General features: G+C 41.5%; 1 protein-coding gene across 6 annotated transcripts in view; it reads left to right on the top strand.

Moving 5' to 3' along the window:
• Nucleotides 1-23304, top strand: part of RASGRP3 (RAS guanyl releasing protein 3) — a 61534-nt gene that overhangs the window by 35601 nt on the left and 2629 nt on the right. For 5 of the 6 annotated variants that reach the window (XM_037405187.1, XM_037405190.1, XM_037405192.1 and 2 more), the window contains 9 exons: nt 52-199; nt 2524-2697; nt 3110-3226; nt 3531-3806; nt 10609-10686; nt 14697-14813; nt 17085-17200; nt 17989-18136; nt 21596-21632. In XM_037405187.1, coding sequence (XP_037261084.1) covers nt 52-199; nt 2524-2697; nt 3110-3226; nt 3531-3806; nt 10609-10686; nt 14697-14813; nt 17085-17200; nt 17989-18136; nt 21596-21632 — 1211 coding nt within the window. The remainder of the gene's footprint in view (nt 1-51; nt 200-2523; nt 2698-3109; nt 3227-3530; nt 3807-10608; nt 10687-14696; nt 14814-17084; nt 17201-17988; nt 18137-21595; nt 21633-23304) is intronic. The other variant, XM_037405193.1, reaches the window with a different exon arrangement.

Below are 23304 nucleotides of genomic sequence, written 5' to 3' on the forward strand. Positions count from 1 at the left end.
TCGCATATACCCAAACAGAATTGAGAATTTATACCTATTTTGCTGTTGCAGTCCTTCCTATGACTGGATGAGAAGAGTTACACAGAGGAAGAGGATTTCCAAGAAAGGAAAAGCCTGCCTGCTGTTTGACCATCTGGAGCCCATTGAGCTAGCTGAACATCTCACTTTTCTGGAGCATAAATCTTTTAGGAGAATTTCTGTAAGAAGCCTACAACTTTGTCACTTGCAATTAGGAGCCTGATTCATATGTTTTAACACTTAGGACTTTTTCCCCTCAACATTTCAGTGTAGTAAATCTTTATAATCCTTCATATAATGAGCATAGCCATGGCTGCACCAGCACTTCCTTTATCTTTTTCATGACTGATGCTTTTGGTGACAGAAGTTAATTTTGTGGAGAAATCCTGGGTAAAAATTACCACTAAATGCTACTGCTACCATGTGTTGCAGCAATTGATTAAACTGATATTAGTGTTCAAAATCTTCAGGGTTGGGGTTTTTTTCCTCTGAGGAAAATAATTACTTTTTAGTAAACATCAGTCTTTGCAATGAATAATTTTTGAAGAGACTGAAATATATATAGTCCTTCTATAGTCTCTGTTCGCTCCCCACCACTTCTTCAGAAACTGTCCTTTCATTTGCCAACTTAGGATCAGAAGATCACTCAGGTTGGAATGGATATCAGGAGGCCTCCAGGCCAACCCCCTGCCCAAAGCAAGGTCAGCTCTGGGACACACCATGTTCTTCAGGGACTTTGCCAGTTGGGTCTTGAAAACCTGCAAGAACAGGTTCTTGCCTGTGCAGAAGAATATTTTCTCCCATATTGGTTCTGTAGGAAACTCAGATACAGATGCTTCTTTTCACACAGTATTGTACAAGAACAAGAGGCAAAAATGGATGAAAATGAAAGTAGAAACTAAAGCAAAACAAATGAGTAACCCAAATGCCAAAAGAAATGCTGATTTCTGCTGGCAGATACCCATGTGAAAAGGTCGCATGATGCCACTGTATCTGGTGGCAAATTGAAGCAGTAAGGTCTCAAGATGACAAATTCTCTTCAGCAAAAAAAATTAGACTTTTAAAAAGTGTTTAGGAGCATGAAAGAAATCCAAACTAAGAAAAATATGTGAGTGAGTTTGTTTCAAAAGAGGAAGGAAAAAGAGATCAATGAGAGCTGAAACCAGTCTAAATAGAATCGCTTTTGATGTCATTTAATAACGTTCAAAGTTTTATAACTCTAGACTTCAAATCATGGGAAAACACCCTACTGTGATCTGTGTAATGCTAACCTCAAAGAAGGAGGGAGGGACAAGAAAAAAGGCATGGATTTCTGACTAGACTGAAGATACGTTTTAATTCCCTTTGAAATTCCAGGAGGAAAACTCAGACCTACAATGAATTTTTTTTTTCCTTCTTGTTCCTAATTTGTCTGTTAATTCTTCAGCTTGAATTTTGCTATTTCAGATGTTTCTCTGCAGCCAATTGCAGTTAATTAATCTTGTACTACTTGGTTTTTTCCAAGCTATGTAATTGTAGAAGACAATTAGGCTGAATCCTGGCTTTGGTTTTACCTATTTTGAAAAAATATGGGAGAGGAGAAAGGGCAGTGTTAACTATCACAGAAAATATTTAGAAGTATCTGAACACTGAAATACTGTTTATCTGCAGTTCTGAGACAGGCACCTGCTGTGTAAGAGTATATGCATCATACGGTTTTCTAGCAGGCAATTTTTGATCATCTTAGACCAAGACACCTGTGTTAGCTGGCATTGCTAGCAACTCCCTACACGAGCTGGAGTTACATCATAAGCTTCTGCAAATCTGTCTTTAAGGGACAGCTGGAAAATGTTTTCCAAACATTTAGGGAAATCTAATTCTTGCAAGCCATAGCTCTCCCATGTAGAACCATGTCCATGAATACACAGGAATTGAACAATGACATCAAAAGGAGTAAGATTTATCAGAAGTAGCTCCTTGTGCGACAGAATTTTTTTACATAGGCGGAAGAAAATGAGTGCATAGTTAGCTTCTTGGGATGCAGTTCAAGCTCCTGTGAAAAGTAACAGAGCTCCTGTTGATTTCAGTGGGGCCAAGATTTCCCTCTTTACATCAACAATGGAGTTTGTCAGGAAATTGGAGTGGGATGAAAGCTCTTTGTTATATGCTTCTTGCTTGTAGCGCTAGATAATTCCTATAGAATATAGTGCCATGGGCATGTCAAGTAAAACTACACAGAATAAAATGTTGTAAGTGTTGATTAAATCACAGGAAAGAAAATTCCATGGAAGTAGTAACCATGCTCATCATGCAAGCTCCTGCGTTAGCTGCCACACAACACTAAAGTTGACATTTAAGTAAAAAAAAACCAAAACAACCACCAAAAAAAAAAAAAGCAAAACCCAAACTTTTAAGAAAGAATTGATGTGCAGCACAAGGAGCTTTTAAAAGAAAAAAATGATCAAAGTTTCAATTTGACTCTGAAGTTGTCCACTCTTTTTACTGAAAATGTCTTTCCTCTATTAGTTCACCGACTACCAAAGCTATGTGATCCATGGCTGCTTGGAGAACAATCCTACTTTGGAGAGATCTATTGCTTTATTTAATGGTATCTCCAAATGGGTCCAGCTCATGGTTCTCAGCAAACCAACACCCCAGCAAAGGGCAGAAGTAATCACGAAGTTTATCAATGTTGCACAAGTAAGTCTTGCATATGAGTGTTTTTCTTCCAGTATAAAGCAATAATATTGAGATAGCAGTAAACAAACTGGGTGCTCTTTGGGCTGTTTCCTCAGTGAATAGTCTGTTCAGCACCACTGCAGGCTATTTATTTATTCAGGTGTGGTATGTCTGTGTTTTTTAACTAGCAGACATAACTATAAAATAACTTTTCTTTGTTGTATTCTAGTTAGTAACTGTCACTATTGCATGTTTCTTCTGGAGCTAAGCTAATTAAAAAAAGACATGCTGAACTATTCTCGTATGTACCCTGGTTTAGTGATTTCTGTTTTAGCAGTGATAGGTTGTCTTCTGTAGCTTGTCGTGTGTGACACTGGATAGCTGCCACATGTGTTTCCTTGATTTTTAATTTTGCATGATCCATCTCCTGCAGAAGCTCCTTCACCTTCAGAACTTCAACACACTGATGGCAGTTGTGGGAGGACTAAGCCACAGCTCTATCTCTCGCCTGAAAGAAACTCATTCTCATCTGTCTTCAGAAGTCACAAAGGTAGGGTGGACTGCAAAATACAGAGATATTGAGCAGAACATCACCTCTTTGAGGTCTGACGGGTTCTGCAGTGCAGGTGTCTCACGAGCACAATACTTGGATCGTGGCAGGGCATCTAAAAGGCACTTTGGTGCATTCCTCTCAGTGGAGAAGGATCAGCTCACCAAGATCCTCTGCTTGATTGCCAGTGCCAGAGAGGAAATTAACACTGTCGACACCCTGACATGAGTTGTGCTCATGTAAAACAGATTAAGGAAATGCTATGAATGCTTTCACAGAGACTTGCTTCTGTGGCTGTTTCTAGGACTGGAATGAAATGACAGAGCTGGTCTCTTCCAATGGAAACTACTGCAACTACCGCAAGGCTTTTGCTGACTGTGTTGGCTTCAAAATTCCGATTTTAGGAGTTCATTTGAAAGACTTGATTGCTGTCCATGTCATTTTTCCCGACTGGATAGATGAGAACAAAGTTAACATAGTGAAAATGCAGCAGCTTTCCATCACCTTGAGTGAACTGGTTTCCTTGCAAACTGCCTCTCATCATTTAGAGCCTAATATGGATTTAATTAACCTGCTAACCGTAAGTATTGAGCATGTTTGAATTCTCTTCTGTTGTTCAGATGTTGAATGTCAGTAGGAATATTCCTATCTGTAGAGATAAGTGCACATTGTTATTTTGTAGAAGAAAAGGGAGAGAATACAAAACTGAAACAAGTTCACATAAGGTGTGAATGAAGTCAAAGAGAGTTTCATTATTGTAGTATGTGATAGCTGGAAGCAGCAACAGGATATCAACTGATATCAATTAGTTATTTTAAGGATGACAGAAAGAGGGTTGTATTTGTGTTAGGAAAAGTAAAAAATAAGCACTGACTACTTAGAATTGAGGCTTATGTCTCTTGCACAAATTTCAGGTAGCATGTGGACATGGACACACAAGTGAAATTCCAGCTTGAGCATCACTCTGTTCTTGCTCCCCTGTTCTTTGTGTGCAACACAGTATTCTTCCTATCCAGTAAATAAAAATGCTCTTGAATGATGTTAAACAGCCCCTGCCATCCTTGCTCTTTCCCCCTTCCTTTCCCCTTGGTAGTGGCTACATTTTGTGTGCAAGTTTCAAAGCTCTCCAAAATTACAGATAAGGATTTGAATACCCCATTTCAAACCAAATGAAAGTGATATTTCAAAAAGACTGAAAAAAACCCCATTTTTTTAAAAAGCTGCAACTGACAATGCTAAAAGGAATTAATTTTCAGTTTCCTTTTTAATATGTAGACAATGCATGTAATTTTAAAAAATACTACACTTTATTTCAAAACACACTGAAGCATGGAGCCTGAACCACCAGGCCAGATCCTGTTTCTATTGAACCGTGATCATTTTAGCACTGATCTCAGCTGCAGCAGCATTTGACCCAGCACCACAGTTTGTTCAGGTCATGGGCAAACCCCAGTATCTTGGAATTAAAGATAGAACCTGTGAAACTTGGAAAAAAAAAAAAAAGGCTTGCTTTTTTTTTTTTTTTTTTTTTTATAAAACAGTTGTTGTTGCAAGCAAATAGAAGTCACCTACTCATCTGAGAGTAGTCTGAAACTTGTCATGTTAGGTAAAGGACTCTCTTAATACGTAATTTTATGCTGTTTCTGTTCTTGTTTTTTAACTTTGTATTTCAGATCTCTAATCTGGACTGAAAGAGAATCTCTTTGCTCTCCTTAATAGAATTATTTTTAAAATAAACTTAGAACTAAACAAGGTCTGTGTGTAAATAGGACAAATCTGAGAATTTTTCTAGTGTTCATTTTGTTGTATAGCATGAACTTCTCAAGACCATGTTTTTTTCCAAATTTCTTTTTTCTCTTTTAGATGACAGGAAAAAATCTAGATCAAAAGCCAGGGAAAGAATTTGACTGTCTCTAAATAGCTGTGTCTGATAGTGTCTCAGCATTGTCCCTCGCTCCCTGGGGAGGTGGGAACCAAATTCCAGTTTTTCCTCAGTCAGGTCACAGACTTGAGGTGACTCATTACCTTGCTAGTTCTAGCTAAATGTCTTAACTGGAAGGCTGTTGGGCAGGAACCTTGGGTTTTTTCCTTTCATGCTTTACTTTAAAATGCTCAAAACCATGCATATCTAGAAAGTAAGCAAAGGTGGTAGTTTGTGATGGATTTGTGCTGGGACTGATCAGGTACAGAGCTTTATGCTACGAAGGCTGATAAATATGAGCCTGGACTTGGAGCTGTCAAGCTGGTGTGGATATACCTGTGGCTTCATTGTAATGAGGAACGGGAAAGTCTGGGGGAATAGGAAAACCTTCTCCTGTCACATCTTGTACAGAACAATCTGGAAACAAGTCCTAATCCTGGTTAGTGTGACAGGGGACAGAAGGGACTGTGTGTTGCCTACTGCAACACCCATTTAATTTAAATATTGGACTATGAAGGCAGGTATTTCCTACCTTATTTTGTTTCTGTAGGGATTGAGTTGCTCTCTTATCTAATGCTGCTCTTTCCCTCCCTGGTTGTTTCTGAAAGTTCACAGTTTCTGACAGGCTTGGCTGTGAGTAGGGGGAAGTGGAACCTCAGGCTTTAGGGAATTGAGCAGTTAGAAACTGAGTCCCAAAGGACAGAAATTAGACAATGTGAAGTGAGAGATGGAAGCTGAACTGCTGCTGACATTTTCATTAGCTGTTCTTCTCTCTTCTGGGTGACAGCCTGCTTTCCAAAAAGGAGCAGAAATCTTCAGATTTTTCTAAGACCTTGCAGGTTCCTATCCATCATTGTATCAACCTGAGTTTAAATAGCGTCTTTTTTCTTTTCTAAAAAAAGTATTTTCCTTGGGGTTTTTTTGTTTTCAGCAAAATTAAAAGGATTTTTAAAAATATTTCACATTTAATTCAGTATATTTCATTTACTAAGAGAAGTAATTGAGTACATGATGGGTACTTTTTCGCTTAGGATGCTCTGATGTATTTATTAATTCCTAATATAACTCTGCTGACATTAGTTACAGTTGAGCCGATCTGATTGTAAATAAATGAGGCTGTATGCTGCAGTGTTGATTGCAGACCTGATCACTGGTTAAAATTAACTTTTGCTGCTTTTTACCTGCTAACATGATTCCATGGTGGTACCTTTTAATAATGATGGAGACAGCCATGGGTATTCTATAGACAGGTGTAGGTATCCTAAAACCTTTACCCTTTACAGGGTAATTCTGTCTTCATAGCAGTCACTGAAAGTGTAGTTGTGAGTCAAGTATGTTTGAGAGTGTGAGAATTTTGATTTAAGATGGTGACTCCTGGAAAGAAAAAAAAAAAAATCAGCTTTCTTCAGAAAGTTCCTGGACCAGAATTTTGGTACATATCGTAATATGAATATTCTCAATTTTATTCCAGTATGTAGGTTTTGTCTTCACAAAGTGGTTTTTTTTACAGTGATCTTTTAAACAGTAATAGTGAACTTATATAGTAGATGAAATGTCTCTGTCAGTCTTTTTGTTAATAAGAAAGTTTTAAATTATAGCCTGGGGTCAGAGAAAGAGGAGAAGAAAACCTAGGATTGCAGCCCAAAGCTGAAAAGAACTGCCAACTAAAAATAGTTGACCTTGCTATGTGCAAATGGTCTTTTAGCAGATTTAGCCTCCCTTGCTGCCAAAGTCATCCTCAGTTTTCAGAGCCTGAAGAAATAACTATTCTATTTATTGCTAGGTCTTCCCTCTCTAATTTAAACTGTAAACATTTTTCTCATCTTTGACTTTAGAGAAACTCCCTTTCAAAAACAGTAAATGTGCATAAATGTGTAGAGCACTTTTCATTTGTGTGAGCATCAGCTGACCCAACTATTTGCTCAGTTCTGCAGTTTTCCTATTAAGCTGCTTCTATCTGGGCAAGCTTTTAGTAGGTGTTTTGTCCTGATAAGCGATGTGTAAATCTCTTGCCTGGCCTCCATCCCTTGCAGTGTTGCCTTTCACACCACACTTAGCAAGTGCTAACAGCCTGGCCTGTGCTTTCTTGACAAATAAATCACTGGGTGCTGGTTTGCTAGTCCAACAACTTGCAAAAAAAGATGAAATGGGGACTTTGTGGGCATGTGGGAATTTGCCCTGGTTTTAATTTCCCTTGGTGGTGGAGTCCTGTCCACCCTGGGGGAACCAATACCTTTCAAGTGGTTTGGCAATCATGATGATTGGGAGACTGTGTTAAGAGCTATGAAGTGAGAGCTTGGGTGGGGCGAGGGCTTCATTGTATGCTTCAGGCCACCTGGTCAAGGGTCTTATGGGTATTTCTCAGATGCTACTGTGTGTGTAGACCAAAAGGGTGAACGGGAGCAAGAAGTGTCTCTAGCTTCAGTGGTGTAGCTGCTGAATGCTTTGGGAAAGTTGGTCTCTATCTCAGCTTAAATGTCTGCACACAAACTTAAAATCTGCTCCTCCCCCCATCTTATTGTCAGCATAAAAAATCCGCTTCTAGCTCACAGAATTTTAGCTTTGAACAAGTGGCTGAAAGAAGCCAGTATTTTCCATGGAAGTTAACATGCCACAAATAAGGCAAAGGTTTGCTGTACGGAGGGCAGTGAGACAAATGCCAGGTTTACCTGCACAGGAGACAGCAAAAGCTGAGAGGGAACTCGAGGTGCAAGCCCTCTCTTGTCATGTGTAAATGATTCTGAGTTATGTGAGCAAGAGAAGTAACTGTGCTATGACTCGGCTGCTGGTGAGCCAGAGTGTCTTACACGAAGATGGACTCACTTCTTAGCGCATGCTCGCTCTTTTTGTGGTTCTTCCTCCATCCCTGCCTTATTTGCCACACTTGCTCCATCTCCACTGACTCTATACACGGTTCTGTACCAGTCCCTGGCATCCAAAACCTGGAGCTAAGAAGCAGAAGTAATAAAAGAGAACCTAAGTGTGAGCTTGGCAGTGCACCAGAGAAGAGCTATAGCTCTAATGACATTTTCATCATTAGAAAACTTACAATTGGTAAGGATACTTAAGGGATCTCCTTACCTGCTGTGTGGTTCACAATGTGAATAAAAGCCTGTGTGTAAATGTTTCAGTGCTTTCTGTGGATTGGAAGCAGATCTCAGTCTCCCAACTAGGCTGCAGTGTATTTATACTGTGTTAGAACTTACTTGGTGCCACCATTTTCCCCCCACTATTTTTAGGTCTCAACAGCTATTCATCTAACCTGTTCTGAGACTGTATGCAAATGACTGGAAAGTCCCAGGCATTTGTACAGTCTAGTGAAGAGAATGAGAAATATCTAAACAATCAAATTGAAAGTCACCCTCCCTAACTAGTGTTTGGTTAAGTTCCACTTAGAAAAAAACAGCCGTGCCTTTCTGATCGCTCCCCCACCCTCCTCAGTCCCCTACAAATTGCTGTAAAAATAGGACAGTCAAATCAGAATGGAAACTGCCACCCACTGTAAAGGTTGTGCTAGGAAAACTCTTACTACACTTCATCCATCAGAGCAAAACTGTAAATAACATATAAAATGAGTGCTTATGTGACTGCATGGTCATCATGCTTGTGATTCTTTTGCTGGTATTTGAAACTTCTGCACTAGACAATGTCTTCTCCACTGTGTGCTTACACATTGTGCCTAATGAAGTTACGCCTGCTGCTTATCATAAGGTCAGATAATTCAGGGACGGGGAGATACAAGCTTGCTCAGTAAATACCAATGCATTTGCATCCCCAAATCCCCACCCTGCTCATCTGGCCTGCTGAGAAAACTGTGCTCTGTAGTAGGAACAGAGCAAGGTCTTTTGAACTAGCAATTCTGCTGCCAGTTCCAGCCTGACATGATAATACATGTGCTCCAACTGAGTTCTGCTTATTCTATACCACCAAGGAACCTAAGAATATAGTCACTGAATAACTAAGTACATGAACGGTATTTGTTACAGCAGCAGTTACTGGATCTACATTATCTTTAGGACAGGTCCTTACATTCCCCTGTGACAGCAGCATGCTGCCTGGGTAAAGGAACCTGCAGGATGCTCAGGCTTTTACTGGTGCCCATAAATTATGAAGCGCAAAAATCAGAGTAGTGTTCCAGCTAGACAAAATGAATAATGCAATATCTACACATCTCTAAACCCGTGTGTTTGCTCTGGATGTGTACCTATCTTGGGAAAGGGCACAACTCCTGTATTTCTCATTGCACAAAATTCTCCCTAAAAGGTGGTTCCTAGCGGTGGTTCTGCAGTATGGTGTTACTGGTCCTGCTTGTTATTTGGCACTTCAGGTTCTCTAAAAATAACCTTCTGTCACTGTCATTCAGTCAGTAGTAATTCTGTCTGCCTGCTGGGAAACATCCTTTTAATTAAATCTTAGCTTAAATGGGGATTTGCATGGTAGATGATAACTTCAAATCATGTCAATTACTCCACAGCCAATTAATGTAGGGACATGATCACAGGAAACATACAATGTTCATTTCCTCTCGTTGCAAAACATTAGCCACAGTGTTGATTACTCTTCTCCTTCATCACTCTGAAAGAAGAGGAATTTACTGCAGACCTGCATTAGTGCAAGAACTCAGCTGCCAAAGTAAAACCAAAAAGATTCATCTCTACTTTAAGCGTATTTATACCCCTTCTTTTCCTCAATAAACCCTCTAGAGGAAAAAATGAGCGCATGGAAGAAAAATCTTTCATTTATCTAAAAACAGAAGCTGAAAGGGAATTTGCCTTACTTGCTGGGAGGGGATCAGGAACAAGCTAAGCTGGGCTAAAGTAACTTGGATTGCTCTTCATGGAGCACTTTTCTGCATCAACACTGGTGCCAAACAACCTGGCTTGCCCCTCCCAGGCCTGTGCAGTCCCCAGGGCTTTCCAAAGAGGCTTTTGCTGCTGATCTCTGTAGAAGGGCTGCAGTACTCTGACTCTCTTAAGGGATAAAACTGGCCCAGAACACAATCTGAAGTCCTTCTAGCCTAGCCCCTTTACAACTTCTTTCCTGAAGTTTTTGTATTCACCAGGTTACTTCTCTGAGATCTCTTGTGACCATTGAACTGCTAGAAGAAAGTGTTTTGCATAAGGGTGGTCTTCAGTGCCAATGTCCCTCTTTGGAGAAGGTCAGCATGCAGCCCCTCTCACTCGATGTGTTGGGATGCAGGTTGTGACAGTCCAGGAGTATAGTGCCTGCTTGGCTCAGTACAGGTGTGAACAGCGATGTGTGCTCACCAGGGCGGGTTATGTTAGCTCTGTGAAAAGCTGTCTTTCCAGCAGCTGCATGCAGTTTTGACATGTGTCTTGAGCTCCAAGTAGCTAAGCTTTTTATTTACCTTCAGTAGGGGGTCCATCTCTGCTTAAAAGCCTGCAATATCCAACCCAGTCTAATAAATATTTTACTGGTTTTCCCTCTTTTTTACACATAGCTGTCCCTGGACCTCTATCACACCGAGGATGATATCTACAAGCTCTCGCTGGTGCTGGAACCAAGGAACTCCAAATCTGTAGGTCATTTTTTACTGCGTTTTAACACATTGCTTATTTTGTCTGCATGCAGTTGATTAAATTTTTAAATGACAGTTAATGTTTTTCCTTATTTGTATTCACATAAAGCTCTTTAGTGTTATGTTTGTATAGTAGACACAGTCACTTTTTATAGGTTTTAGTGCATATTGGGAGAAGTAAATAGTGAGACATGCCAGACTTCATTATTTATTGTTTTTCAACAAAACCTCTGCAAGTCCTGGAAAACATAGTTCTGCTTTATGTGAAGATATCCTTTGTAAGTTTACATCAATTATTTATTGCATGACCATTACTTCATGTTCTGGATGCTGATGCAGTTATATAAAATAACTCTAACTGTAAAAATTAGTTTTAGTTAAGGCAAAGCATTAGCTGTAGTGTTTTAAAAACTGTCTGGTTATATAGAATTGGCAGTATCGTGGGCTGTCAACCAATGTTTAAGCACCTCAGAATAGATACTACTTTTTTTTCATATGTGCAACTAAAGATAATGCTGCATTGATGCCTTTTTTATGTCTTGCGAGTCTGAGGATACAGATAAATCTCCTAATTAATAATTGAACTTCATTTAAAGTATTACTCTCTCCTCTATTGCCAAAGTCTGGGAACTCCTCTTCCCTCTGAGCATCTCATTAGCGTATTAACATTCTCATTACCTATCACATCCAGCATGTGACAGTCTCAGGCTGAGCCCTCTCAAGTCTGACACCAGCAGAAACTAAGGGTGTCTGGAAATGCTTAGCAGATGCGAGAGCAGAATGCAGTAGTCCGAGGTGATTCATTGCAGTGCTTTTTATGTTTTTGAAGTATTCTTAAAAGCAAGCAAGGAAATTCTTGATTTCCAAGTATAGGGTTTATCTGGGTTTTAAGATAGTTTATCACTCTTGGAGACCAGTTTGAAGACTATGTGTTTCCAGTGGTGAATGAGGAGCAGTAGTAAGGAAGCTATTGGATATTTCCATGGTCAACACTAACTCAGTTTGAACACCTGGAATTTCATTGCTGAGTCTCCAGTCCATGCTGGATATGACTCAACTACAACAGTTCCCATTTGTCACAGTCATTCTGGCTCCCTGGTGCTCCCATCACAGCCAGCAAAGCTGAATTGTTACAGCTCTGCTGTGGAAGGACTAATGGGCCACTGTTGTAGATGTAGAAAATTATCCCGTTGCTGCTTTGATCTTCAGCCTGGGCTTTAAGAAGGACAAAAGCACTATAAACAGTGCTGTGAACTTTTAACAGTACCCAGCAATTATGGGAGACTTCTGCGTAATCATCAATGAATAACCAGTGACACTGAGCTGCTGCAGCAGCACCCTGAAGGTTAAAAAGCTACAGCTGAATCGACAGAAGCCAGACCATTTGAAGCATACTTCTCTTTGATAGAATGCCAAAGCACATAAGCTATATTGGACGGGAAAGAACCTGTACAACTTTCATATGTGGAAAAATTTGTCAAAAGCAAAGTGACAGTGTAGTTATATCATTCCAACTGCTCCTTGATTTATTGTTGTATGCACAACTCCTGTGCAGGTGCACTGCAGAGGAAGTGCCTCATGCTGCTGCAGTCATTTTTGAGGCAAAAGTGGAGCTGACCTGTTAGCATACGAGCCTGCTGTCAACAGGGACTTGAGCAAGACTTCCATTCTGCTAAAACTGGGAGAAGACCCTTCAGTCAGTGTAGCAGCCTAAAAAAATACTGCGGACTGACCGCCAGCTGTAGTATAGCATCTCCCTGTCATACTGGTCTGCGCAGTCGTTACCTTCTTGTTGGGAGTCTTTCCTAGTTCAGCTGTTGGCTAGAAGATGACTCTGCCTGGTGCAGTTTTACCACTGAAGACACACTTATATAATTTTGAGGCTTTTGAGTAGAATTTATTTCAGTGCCAAAATATTTAGATGTCTGCATCCATCTGAAAATGCTTTTTCAGTCTACGATACCATTAGCCCTGTGCTGGTGAAACAGACAGGAGGTACAGGTTAAATCACAAACAGCATGACCAGATTCAGTGCTTATGAACGTTCAATAAATTCAGCTAAGTAGTCTTTGGACACTGGTTAGTACCTTTCCTCAAGCATGCATTTCAAATACATAAATAACATTACAGTTGTTCATACCAGTCTATGAGTGCAATAGGAGGAACCAACATTTCCCTTCGGCTAGTGGGCACTAACATGAAGTTTTCATTGCAGCTTCTCAAAAAACATAAAAATTGAATGAGGCTTCAAATGAAGTGCCCAGAAGAAAGTGGAAATCTCCAGTGGATTCAGTCTCTGCCATTGTGCACTCAGACCAGCGGGAGTTAAAAACTCTCTGTGAGGACTTGGTAGTCTAGCACCACTCTGACACTTGGATGTTGATGCTTTGAGTCCCTCTAGTCTGAGATATTTTAAGAGAAATTTCAAATTTCTTCTCTGACCATAGCTGTAAGAATATCACAATACTGTGATACTGTGATGTATCCCATCTTTAAAGGATTGCTGCATTTCTGCGTATTTTTAGAGCAAAAACATTTGCCAGCATGTTGGTCCATCACAGTGTGGTGACATTAATTTTAGGACTAAAACATTTTGTAAGTGCTTTGGGTATATAGAGCTGGATGACCTGGTTCACTGTATTTCTTGTCAAAATTGAATTCTATGGATATAGAGATTTTTTTATCTTCCCAGATTTACTTGTGTAGATTTGTATGGTGAGTCAAGAGCCACTGAGGAACTGATAAAAGCTGTTCTGACAAATGGATAAAGAAAAGCAAAATTAATAAAGCAACCCATGAACACATCCTTTTTTTTTTTTTCCCCCACCAAACAGTGGAGTATGACCTTGTAACCATTTTTCATCTCAATGTCAAAGTCTACGATACCTTTGTTATACTCAATAATAACTGTAACATCTTTACATGGCTTAATTATCTCCCTCTCAATACCAATTTGACAGACGAGACCCAGATTTCTTGCTCATCAGCTAATACAGGGAACTTCTGAGGCTGTGGGCCATCTCCCTCCTGATATAAACCATGCTGATTTTCTTTCTGCTTGACACTGCTTGACCTGCTAGATGTCCAGTGGCAGATGCAGGAGAACGCCAGTACACCTTGCAGCATATTTCATGCTAACTGGTGATTTTTTGCAGCCTTACCTGAAGCTGTGTTCGGGTCTGCGCTGTATTTTCTACTTGAACAAGCTGAGCTGCATGCCAGAGCTTCTCCCAAAGCACCACAGTGGTGTGGAGGGATTCGGGCTCCAAGCTCTGTGCATCGAGTGAACTGTCAGCTACCGTTCTGTCAAGACCAAGCTGTTTTCAAAATAAAAATAGTCTGGCTGGTGTTACCTTCAGAGCAGGTCAAAGGTTAGCCCCTTTCTGCTCAGGCTGCTTAGATGAATTAAGCTGTGCCTCCTGGCACATGTCAGCTGGAAACCGGTGGCATTGCTAGGCACGATTCTGCCCCTGCTCCTGCCTCCTGCTCTCTGCCCGGTGCTGCTGCGCAGAGCAGGAGCATTAACTTACTCGGGCTGCTGCAGTCCCTTGTGTGGCTCCTGGGCACGGTCACTCTGGTAGGGAGCTGGGGTCAGGCTGTGTTGTGGTGGAGAGTCCCTCGGGGGCTAGAAAAGCAGGTTTCTGGGCTTACCTATTTCTGATGCCTGCTGCATCTAGAGATCTTCCTTCCTTCGCTCTTCCTCCAAGTTTCATTGCTGTTGAAGCCCCTGGAGATGGCAGTGGGGAAGGTCCGTCTGGTTTTGCTTCTGAGCTTGCTGGGTGCTGCCACTGCCAGCATAGCTGTGAGATGCCACAGAGACCCCAAGCAAGCTGTTAGCAGAGGCCAGTGACCCTTTAAAACCTTGCCTGATGTTTTGCTAAGCACATTTTTACAGCACAGGGACTCCAGTGGTTTGTGGTTGTAGCTCTGATATACAGAGATGCTTTTAACAGGAAATTCAACTTCATAATTCAGACTTGAAAATCTTTGTGTTCTGATCCATCTCTCAGCAGCCTACCTCCCCGACAACCCCTAACAAGCCAGTAGTGCCACTGGAGTGGGCATCTGGAGTGGTACCAAAACCTGACCCTACAGTCATTAACAAGCACATACGAAAGCTGGTGGATGTAAGTATTTGGAAGACTATGCTGGTCAAAGAGAATGACAGCTTTGATATTGTCAGCATTATAATTAATTTCAAGCTTTTCAAGAGATTGTTATGGTTGGGATGGATTTCAGACATCCAATAACAAATTTGAGCCTTTACTGATACATTCAGAAATACTCATTTTATTCCTGCAATCAGCAATGAGATTAGTAAGCAGGTTTCTGGATGCAAAGGAGGAATCTTTCAGGAGCATCCAAAACCTGGCTGCTGTTCAGTAGATTTGATAAGCAAATACAAATTCAGAGGGCAAAGTTGAGTTTTCCCAGCTCTAGCCACCCAGTTTATGTCTGGTAACAGACAGCTGGAAACAAAAGTACTCGGAAACAAGGATTCACACATTACTAGGTTCAGAGAGGTTTTCTGGAAACCCTATTTCTGTTTTTCAGCTTGCTGTCACTTGACTGTCCAGAGCATATTATGTATGGTAAAGATAGCACTGTCTTGGTATCATTTTCAAAATGTGGGTATCAGGTCATGGAGCCTTATAGCTGGGATCTTCCAGCTTCAGTCTGGAAGGTGATGTGTTAGGTAATGCAAACAAAACCAAACACTACCAGGTTCCTCTGGAGAGACTAAGCTGTTGTGTTGGTGTGTAAGGGACTTCTAGTGATGTGTGAGCAGCATGCAGAGGAACCAGAAACGCGTTGTATATAACGAAGCAATATTTTCTTCTGTTTTTTACAAATTAATAACTCAGTCCAGGAGGTACTATTAAATTCTGACCTAGTCCATGTTACAGGTCATTAATTGGGGTTATGTTGATAAGATAACTTAGTCTTCAGTTTCCTCACTCAAACTTCAAATAGATCTTGTGGTTTACTTTTTGTACATGGTCTTTTTTAAAAAAAGTTTCGTTTTTCCCTTAATGTGGGATGCCAGAACTGCACATGCTGTTCCTGTATTGCTTTTGTCAGTGCCATATGTGTGATAAAAATCACTCCACATCCAGACCTCTCTTTGATAGCTTGTTTAAATAGGAAGTCTGTCATAACTCCTCACTTTTGCCATGTGCTGTATCAAGGGTTGTTCTGGTTCCTGTGGACGAGGAAAATTCCACAACTGTGGCCTGGTTTGGAACATATGATCTTGAGTTTGACAGCATTGAAACATGGTTTGGGGCTATTACGGATACAGCTTACCAAGAGGCCCACACCACCATGTACAGCCGTCTTTGTTTTGCCAGTCTTTGTCATTTACTAGCTGCTTTGAGTTGTGCTTTAAGGCATTGTTTTTATGACTCAAAGTGCTGAATCCTGCTTGGGTTTGCATATTGGTTCCTTCTTGCTGATGCGTTTTTGAGGTCTGCCAGCCATCAGTTACAGGTAATTTGATAGGTGCTTAGAAATCAGCTTCATCATGTTCTTGTTACAATAAGGAAAAATGCAAAGACCTTTCAGAGGTTTCAGTATATTAAATTCTTGTCTCTGTCCACCAAATCTTGATCTAATGAGAGTTTGTGCTTCAGTGTATGTCTTTCAGACAGTCATGTTGACTCTGACACTCGTGTTTTTCCTATCAGCTTCACACGTGGCTTTAATGCCCGTTGCATATCTCTGCCATCAGCAGGACATACAGTGATATAGTAATTCCTTAGCAGCTAAGGAGGGCTTCCATCACTTTATGCAACCTTTTAAATTTGATCCCATGTCTGTATTTACTTAGTGGTGAGCTGGGGTGGGTTCATGGAAGAGAATGGTTGTTAGCTACAAAGTGCTCACGATCTGGATGTCAAAGTATTAGTAAACAAATCAGATTGAAACAGTGCTGTGGCAGAGGAGAGGTGACTAACAGAGAAGTGAAGCCAAAAACATCTGAAATACTCGTGGGAAAGCTGCTGTTAGGTTGGTTTTGGTTTATTTCTTTTCTTGTGATTAAAAAGCATACTTAATGAAGCAAAGGGACTATGTCACACGGGGCAGAATTTTAGTGACATTTCCAATAAAGAAGGAAAACAAAGCAAGAATAATTATGTCTGTAGAGTTGTAGAGGACCATCACTACATAAACACTGAGGTCAAGTTTTCTTTAAAAATTAGTCATTTTTTCCCCCTGCAGTCCAATAAATATGCATGTTGTAGTACTAAGTAGGAATAAAAGGAATAAAACAAGGCAACAGAGCACCCGATTAGTAATGTTAGTCATTAAGTTGCATGTAATTATAAGGTTGAAGAGCTGGTATAGATTCAGGATTGGCTAGATATTAGGACAATAATTACTTTTTTTTGTCCCAGTCTGTCTTTAGGAACTACGATCATGACCATGATGGCTATATTTCTCAGGAAGACTTTGAAAGTATAGCAGCCAACTTCCCCTTTTTGGACTCTTTCTGTGTGCTGGACAAAGACCAGTAAGTTTGGAGACTTCTTTGTGGTTTTTTTCTTTTCCTCAATTTAAAAACTTATGAAAACCAAATACTGAAGAAACAGTGTTTCCCAAGCCTCTTGTGTCTGACATCTCACCTAAGGAACTGAAGATCACTGAAGGCTGAATTCTGTTCTCATTTAACTTCTTATGCTGTGGTCGGTTCTATAAGGCCACCCGGGTCAGAGTCGTGCTTTACCTCGTACTTTAAAAATAATTGCTGTAATAGCTTAATGAGGAATTCCTGCTGGGACTGAGTCAAAACCCCTAGATTACCATCAAGTTACAGTGGAGATGCTGTATCCAGACCAGGCATCAGACCAACGAAGCAAGTAAGTTGTGTACAGGAGAGGGGAAATGAGTATATGTAGCAGAGAGGGTAACAAATATTCTGTGAGGTATATATAATTTATATTTCCTAGCCAGTTTGGCCTGATAATTTTTGTTGTCTAGAATCTCTTTGGCTGTCAAGGCTGGTGGCCAGCCAGGGACACAACTGCTTGGTCTGTGTGAGCAGTAAGTCAAGGTCCTTCACTTAATGGCCTGCGCTCTGATACCACAAAGAGGTGAGAAACCACGGTCTATGCTGCAAGTTCAGCATCTGCTGTTCAATGAAGGCTAAGAACCACAAGGCTTTAAGGTTTTTTTTCTGCCAGGACTGTTGCAGCTCTTTCTAAGGATGTGCTTTGTGTGCTGCCTGTTTTTTGAAATGAGAAAATCCTGAATTGTTTGGTGCTCTGAGCAGTGACGGATCTACTCTTTTTGCCCTAACAGAGATGGTCTTATAAGCAAAGAAGAAATGATGGCTTACTTTCTGAGAGCTAAATCACAGTTCCAGTGTAAAATGGGACCAGGGTTTATTCATAACTTTCAGGAGATGACCTATCTTAAACCAACTTTCTGTGAGCACTGTGCAGGATTTGTAAGTATGTTTTTAATAATAGTCTATCTTAAGCACAATTTTTTACCCTGTAACATAGACAGGGTGAAACTGGTTCCACACATTGTAAAGTCTTTTGGCCGTATATCTCGTTGCATTCAGAAGCACAAAACATTTATTCATGTTGTAGCTGTGCTACCCAGTTTTGTTTCTGTGGTTCCTGAATACTTGGCATTCATAAGAATTACTGTCGCGGGGAGGAGGATAAAATTATGTTACCTAAAGGATATTAGAGACTATATGAATGGCTTTACTTGGTTTATCTGAAGTTCTTTAATTTGGCTTGACTTCCCATGTAAACAAGCTCAAGGGAAAATGGTGTCTGGAACAGAGGATGTAGATGAAGCAAAAGCCGTTCTTTCTCAGGAAATTGCACATGGCCACATAACTATGTCCATAATTCTCTGAATAACAGCCTTAATCCTTTCTCTATTGAATTAACAGATCTTCTAATTTTGTCAAATCAGAAGTGCTTCCAGCAGTTCTGTACAATAAGAATTTTCAAAATTTATTTGTTGGGGGGCTTTATTTGCTTTTTCTCTCGGCCGTAACTTACCAGATGCTGAGTGCTCTGCACATAGCTGGGAAGTGATTGATTTTGTGAACATTTGTGTTGCTTGTAAACTTCTTCCAACTTTTCCACTTCAAACCAAGTACAGTAAAGAAAAAGGAATTACTATGATTTAAAAGTTACTTTAATGCACGTCCTCCGCTGAAATCAAATGTCCACATTCAGACAGCTAAAGCAGTAAGGGCAGAGGGCCATGTCCTCTGCTTATGAGTGGCCACGTACAGGGTTTAAACTCAGACTGTCACCCCTGCTCTCCAGCGCAGAGCTGCGGCTGCTGGCAGTGGCAAAATCTCCAGCTTGTAATATGTGAACTTTTCCACTAAGTAATATTTCTTCGTGGCTGAAAGTAACAGTAACAGCACTGTTAGCGCAAAAACGTGCCTCCTTTCAGACCAGCTGTGGTGTTCCTGCTCTTGTCCATGCTCCCATCTTCCACGCTGCTTTTGTGAGGCACTGCTCTTGGTCAGATGCTTACGGTCCTTATCACAGCCACCGGTTAAGGCCACAGGAGGGAAGGAATTCCGCCTATTTCTGCAAGAATTTCAAAAACCTTGGAGGCGACATGGTCAGTGCTGATTCAGGAGCGGGCTGGTGGGCTCTCGAGCTGACAGCTCTGGCAGGCTGATGGGGCAGGGACGGTCCCTGGCCTGAGCCTACTGTTTCAGGCTGCCTGCAGCCTCGGGAAGACATCAATGCGTTCGTGACACCCCGTTCATGTTTGGAAGGCTTCCATAGGAAAGCGAGGCCCAGGAACTACCCTGCCATGTCCTCTCCACCAGATATTTTTCTCTTGCGTCGATTTGCTAGTTGGTCATTGTTGTATTTTTCATATCTCCCTGATTGCATCCAGTGCAGGAATACAAGTGAGTAAGGGATTGTACAGGAAATGGAAATAAGGTCATTTTTCCTGTCAATTCACTGAAGTCATTGGCATTCTCCTGTGGATGAGTTGGGCTGACAGGACAGGAACAAACTACAAAATCTGCTGCACATTTGTTCTGCATTTCCATGCTGCTCATCCACGGGTGGAAACCTAATTTCAAGCTGATGCACTGATTCACAGTCAAAATAATGTGCACTGACAGTGCAGCAGGATGAATTGACATGACAGTGCAATGCACGCAGTATTCAATAAAATACCTTTATTAAAATGATAGGAACTTTAAAGGTCAAGCTAAAACCAAATGCCATTAAGCAGCATGAAATTGATATGCCCATGGCCAGTCACAGTTCCGTCCCACAGCTTGAGTTGCATTGCGTGACAGGGTAGGTGACCAGCCATCCCACTGAGCTTTATAATCTGAATTTGCACAGATCCTTTTACTTAGAAGCTGGCTCAAGCCAGCTTTGCAGCAAAGCTGTGTCAGACAGATTCAAAGATTTAGGTCAGAATTCATGACAGGGCACTTCAGCTAAGCTTTCACTACGCTGTGTGACCACAACAGTGGTGCCAAATTTGAGTAGGCGGAAGATACAGGGCTAAGAAGGTGAGAAGAAAGATCTTTGGTGGGAACAGATTAGAGCTTAAATGAAAGAAATAACAATCCGTGCCTTTTACAGTGATGCTGGCAAAAAGACCTGGGAAAAAAAGTCATCGCTGCTCTTTCAAGAGGGGCTGGGGGGCTCCACTGTCACTGTCTGACCACAGCAGCTGCATTCACTGTGCATATATACAGCATTAGGAGGAAAAGAACAAGCAGCAGGCTTTCTTTGGACCCTTCTTCCACTGTTGTCCCTTCTGTTCTTTTATTCACCATTCTTTCACCTTGTCTAATCTATTTTGCTTTCTCCAAGCCCCCATTTTTCATTGCAAATTCTTTTGTGTGGTGTATGGGATTCCCCCCACCCCCATTCTGTTTATTTTACTCTTTCTTTTGTGTTCTGGATGTTCTCCAGCTGTTCCTTCTGAATATTTCTTTAATGACCATGTTCACCCCCTGCACACTGTGCGTGGATTCTTACAAATATGGTGAGGAGTCACCTGCGGTTTCAACTGTCTGGATGTGCTCACCCTCCTTGGTAATGTTTCAAATGAGTTCAGGATAAATAAACACTGGAGTGCCCGGTTTTTTTGTTTTTCTTTAATGCTAGAGCTAGAAAAACTCCCCCTTTTTCTCTCTACCTCTCAGAGTGAAAATGCTTGTTTTTATGCCATGGCTGTAGATACAGCGCTTCTAAGTGTATTGATAAAAATTAGATAGGGAGTTTTCCTACTTCTAAGCAATCCTGCCCTTGCTGCAGTGAAATCTTCCCAAAAGTGGGACCGCACACCCTGCCTCCCAGAAGTTTAGCATTTGGTTGTTATGTATGTCAACGAGCTTCTGGGAGGAGGCAAAGATGGAATTTAGTGGCTTTTCTGCCTGTTTCAGTCTTCAGCCTTTTTGTAAATGGAAAAAGTCAGGTGGACAAATCAGATTGCTATGGCGAGGTGTGCTGGGGACCAGTATGGGAACCAAGAACCTAATTTTTATCCCTAGTGGTGTTTTCTTTGGCTGTGTTTGAATGGCATGGGTCATTCATGTATCTGGAGAATGGATGAACACTGGAAATGTTACGTGAGCCTAGAAGCAGAGTGTGCTCTGCTGGTTTCAGTAAGCTTGATATGATGGCAATTTTTCACCCGTTCATGGAACCAAATGTCATCTGTGTCTCTCCTCCTCTGGTAGTCCCACTGTAAGCAGTAGAAATAAGGGGGAAGCCACACAAGTCTTATCACAATTCGAGGGGGAGGTCTGCCTAACAGGAAGGGTGTTAAGAGCAGTTGTATCCTGTTTGTGCTTTTGTAGCCATTGGTACTTCCTCATTGTGACCTTGTTTTCCGTTCGGCTTTCTTTTCTGATTCCTTAACGTTCTTTTGTCTTTCTTTGCAGCTCTGGGGCATAATCAAACAAGGCTACAAATGCAAAGGTAAATAAATATTGGATGGCTTTTTCAGGCTGTAGGTGATGGGTTTTAGCACAAGTAGGTCAACTGAATTTTTTACTGAAATGGCATCTGCTCATCCAAATTTTGCTTCTACACTTGGTAATGTCTGTGAACAGTGACTGCTGGTACACTATGAAGTCTCACTGCATTAGGGGACATAGCACCCAGTAGGAACACACAGGTTCTGTGAGCTAAAGGTCCAAAGCAGCCACCGACCCCATGAGTTGTCACTTCCCACCAGCAAAGACCTTGCATCTTGTAAAAAGCAAGTGTCCTCATCCTAACACTGAGACATCCTGAAATATATCTCCTGAGACTTGGGGTCAGGAAAAGGTCTGCTGGCACTGCTGTCTGTCATGTACACCCGCATGCCTGTAGCGAAGCCTAACTGTTCTTGCAATGCAATAGTGGCTGAGCTAGGAATAGAGAAATATTTAATTCCTAGACTGCCCAGCAGATCTCATTGCAAGATTTTCTCCAGGCATTCAACTCTTCCTCAGAGAGGGGTGGGGAAAATATCCATGGCTAAACCAATGTATGTGATTCAGCTATTCCTGATTGCTGTCATCTGAGCAGCCACGAAAGGGCTAGTTGCAGTCTGTACTTTAACTGGTAGGATAAGGGAAGGAAGATGGAGTTTTGTCAAGGGAAGGAAGATGGAGTTTTGTCACAGCAGCCCTGTAAACTCACGTTGAGAGCTGAAAGCTGAGCTCTGTCCTGTGCCATTGATTGCAACTGTGGCCCAACAGAGAGAGAGAGAGCAAAAGTGGTTCCGTAGACTCAAAATCATAGGTAATGGAGCATGAGAGTAAGAAAGCAGAGCAGCTCACTCAGATCTTGAAGTGGTCAACAAATGTATTTAGTAGCTAGCTCTTTGCTGCAGCAGCTACCAGCTGCTGTGTATGCCAGCATCACTGGAGTACTGCACCCACCATGGATGATTTCTGCCTTTGAGCACAGAGCTGTCATCTTCTGTTTTGACCCTCTGACACTGTGCTAGCAGGGGGAGGGAGGGAGTTCATCTGTTCAGGTCTGCTGCTTACCCCAGCACTGTGGATGGCGAGATAAAGCTAGACTGTGTGGCCTGCAAGTGATGAAGGAGGTTCTCCACTGCCAAGAGAGATCTTTATTGTATTTGGGGGAGTGGTTACCTTTATGGCAGACAAAACCACAGCCGGGCAGGTACTTCTGTATTAGTCATATCAACAAGGTGACAGGAGAAACCAGAACTGTCACCCATCATGTTAGAGCTGCTGCCCTGAGCAGAACAGTTTTTAGCCGAGAGTTCTAAATGCAGTGCTTTGGCAGTGGCTCGCCTAGAACAAAATTTTAGGTCATGGCGTAGCAACAGAGAAACAAGGGAGACGATGGAAATGTTCAAACAAGGGCAAAGGGACACAATGGAGAGAGCCTATGTCTGGGGCACACATCCTCCACCCTTTGGTCCTTTCTCACACACAAGATCCATCCTGCAGTCACGCTTCATGTAAATGTGATGAGTGTAGCTGCAGTGATGCCGCCCAGCAGAGGCTAGGTATGCAGGCACTCGGCCTGTTTAATCCAGGTGGGTGATACACATCCACAGAGCTTACTCTGTGCTGATGTTGCTTACTGAGCTACTTTGATCACTGTAGGTTTACAACTAGTCTATGCT

This window comes from Falco rusticolus, chromosome 12, assembly GCF_015220075.1.
Source record: "Falco rusticolus isolate bFalRus1 chromosome 12, bFalRus1.pri, whole genome shotgun sequence".
In the NCBI taxonomy this organism is placed as follows: Eukaryota; Metazoa; Chordata; class Aves; order Falconiformes; family Falconidae; genus Falco; species Falco rusticolus.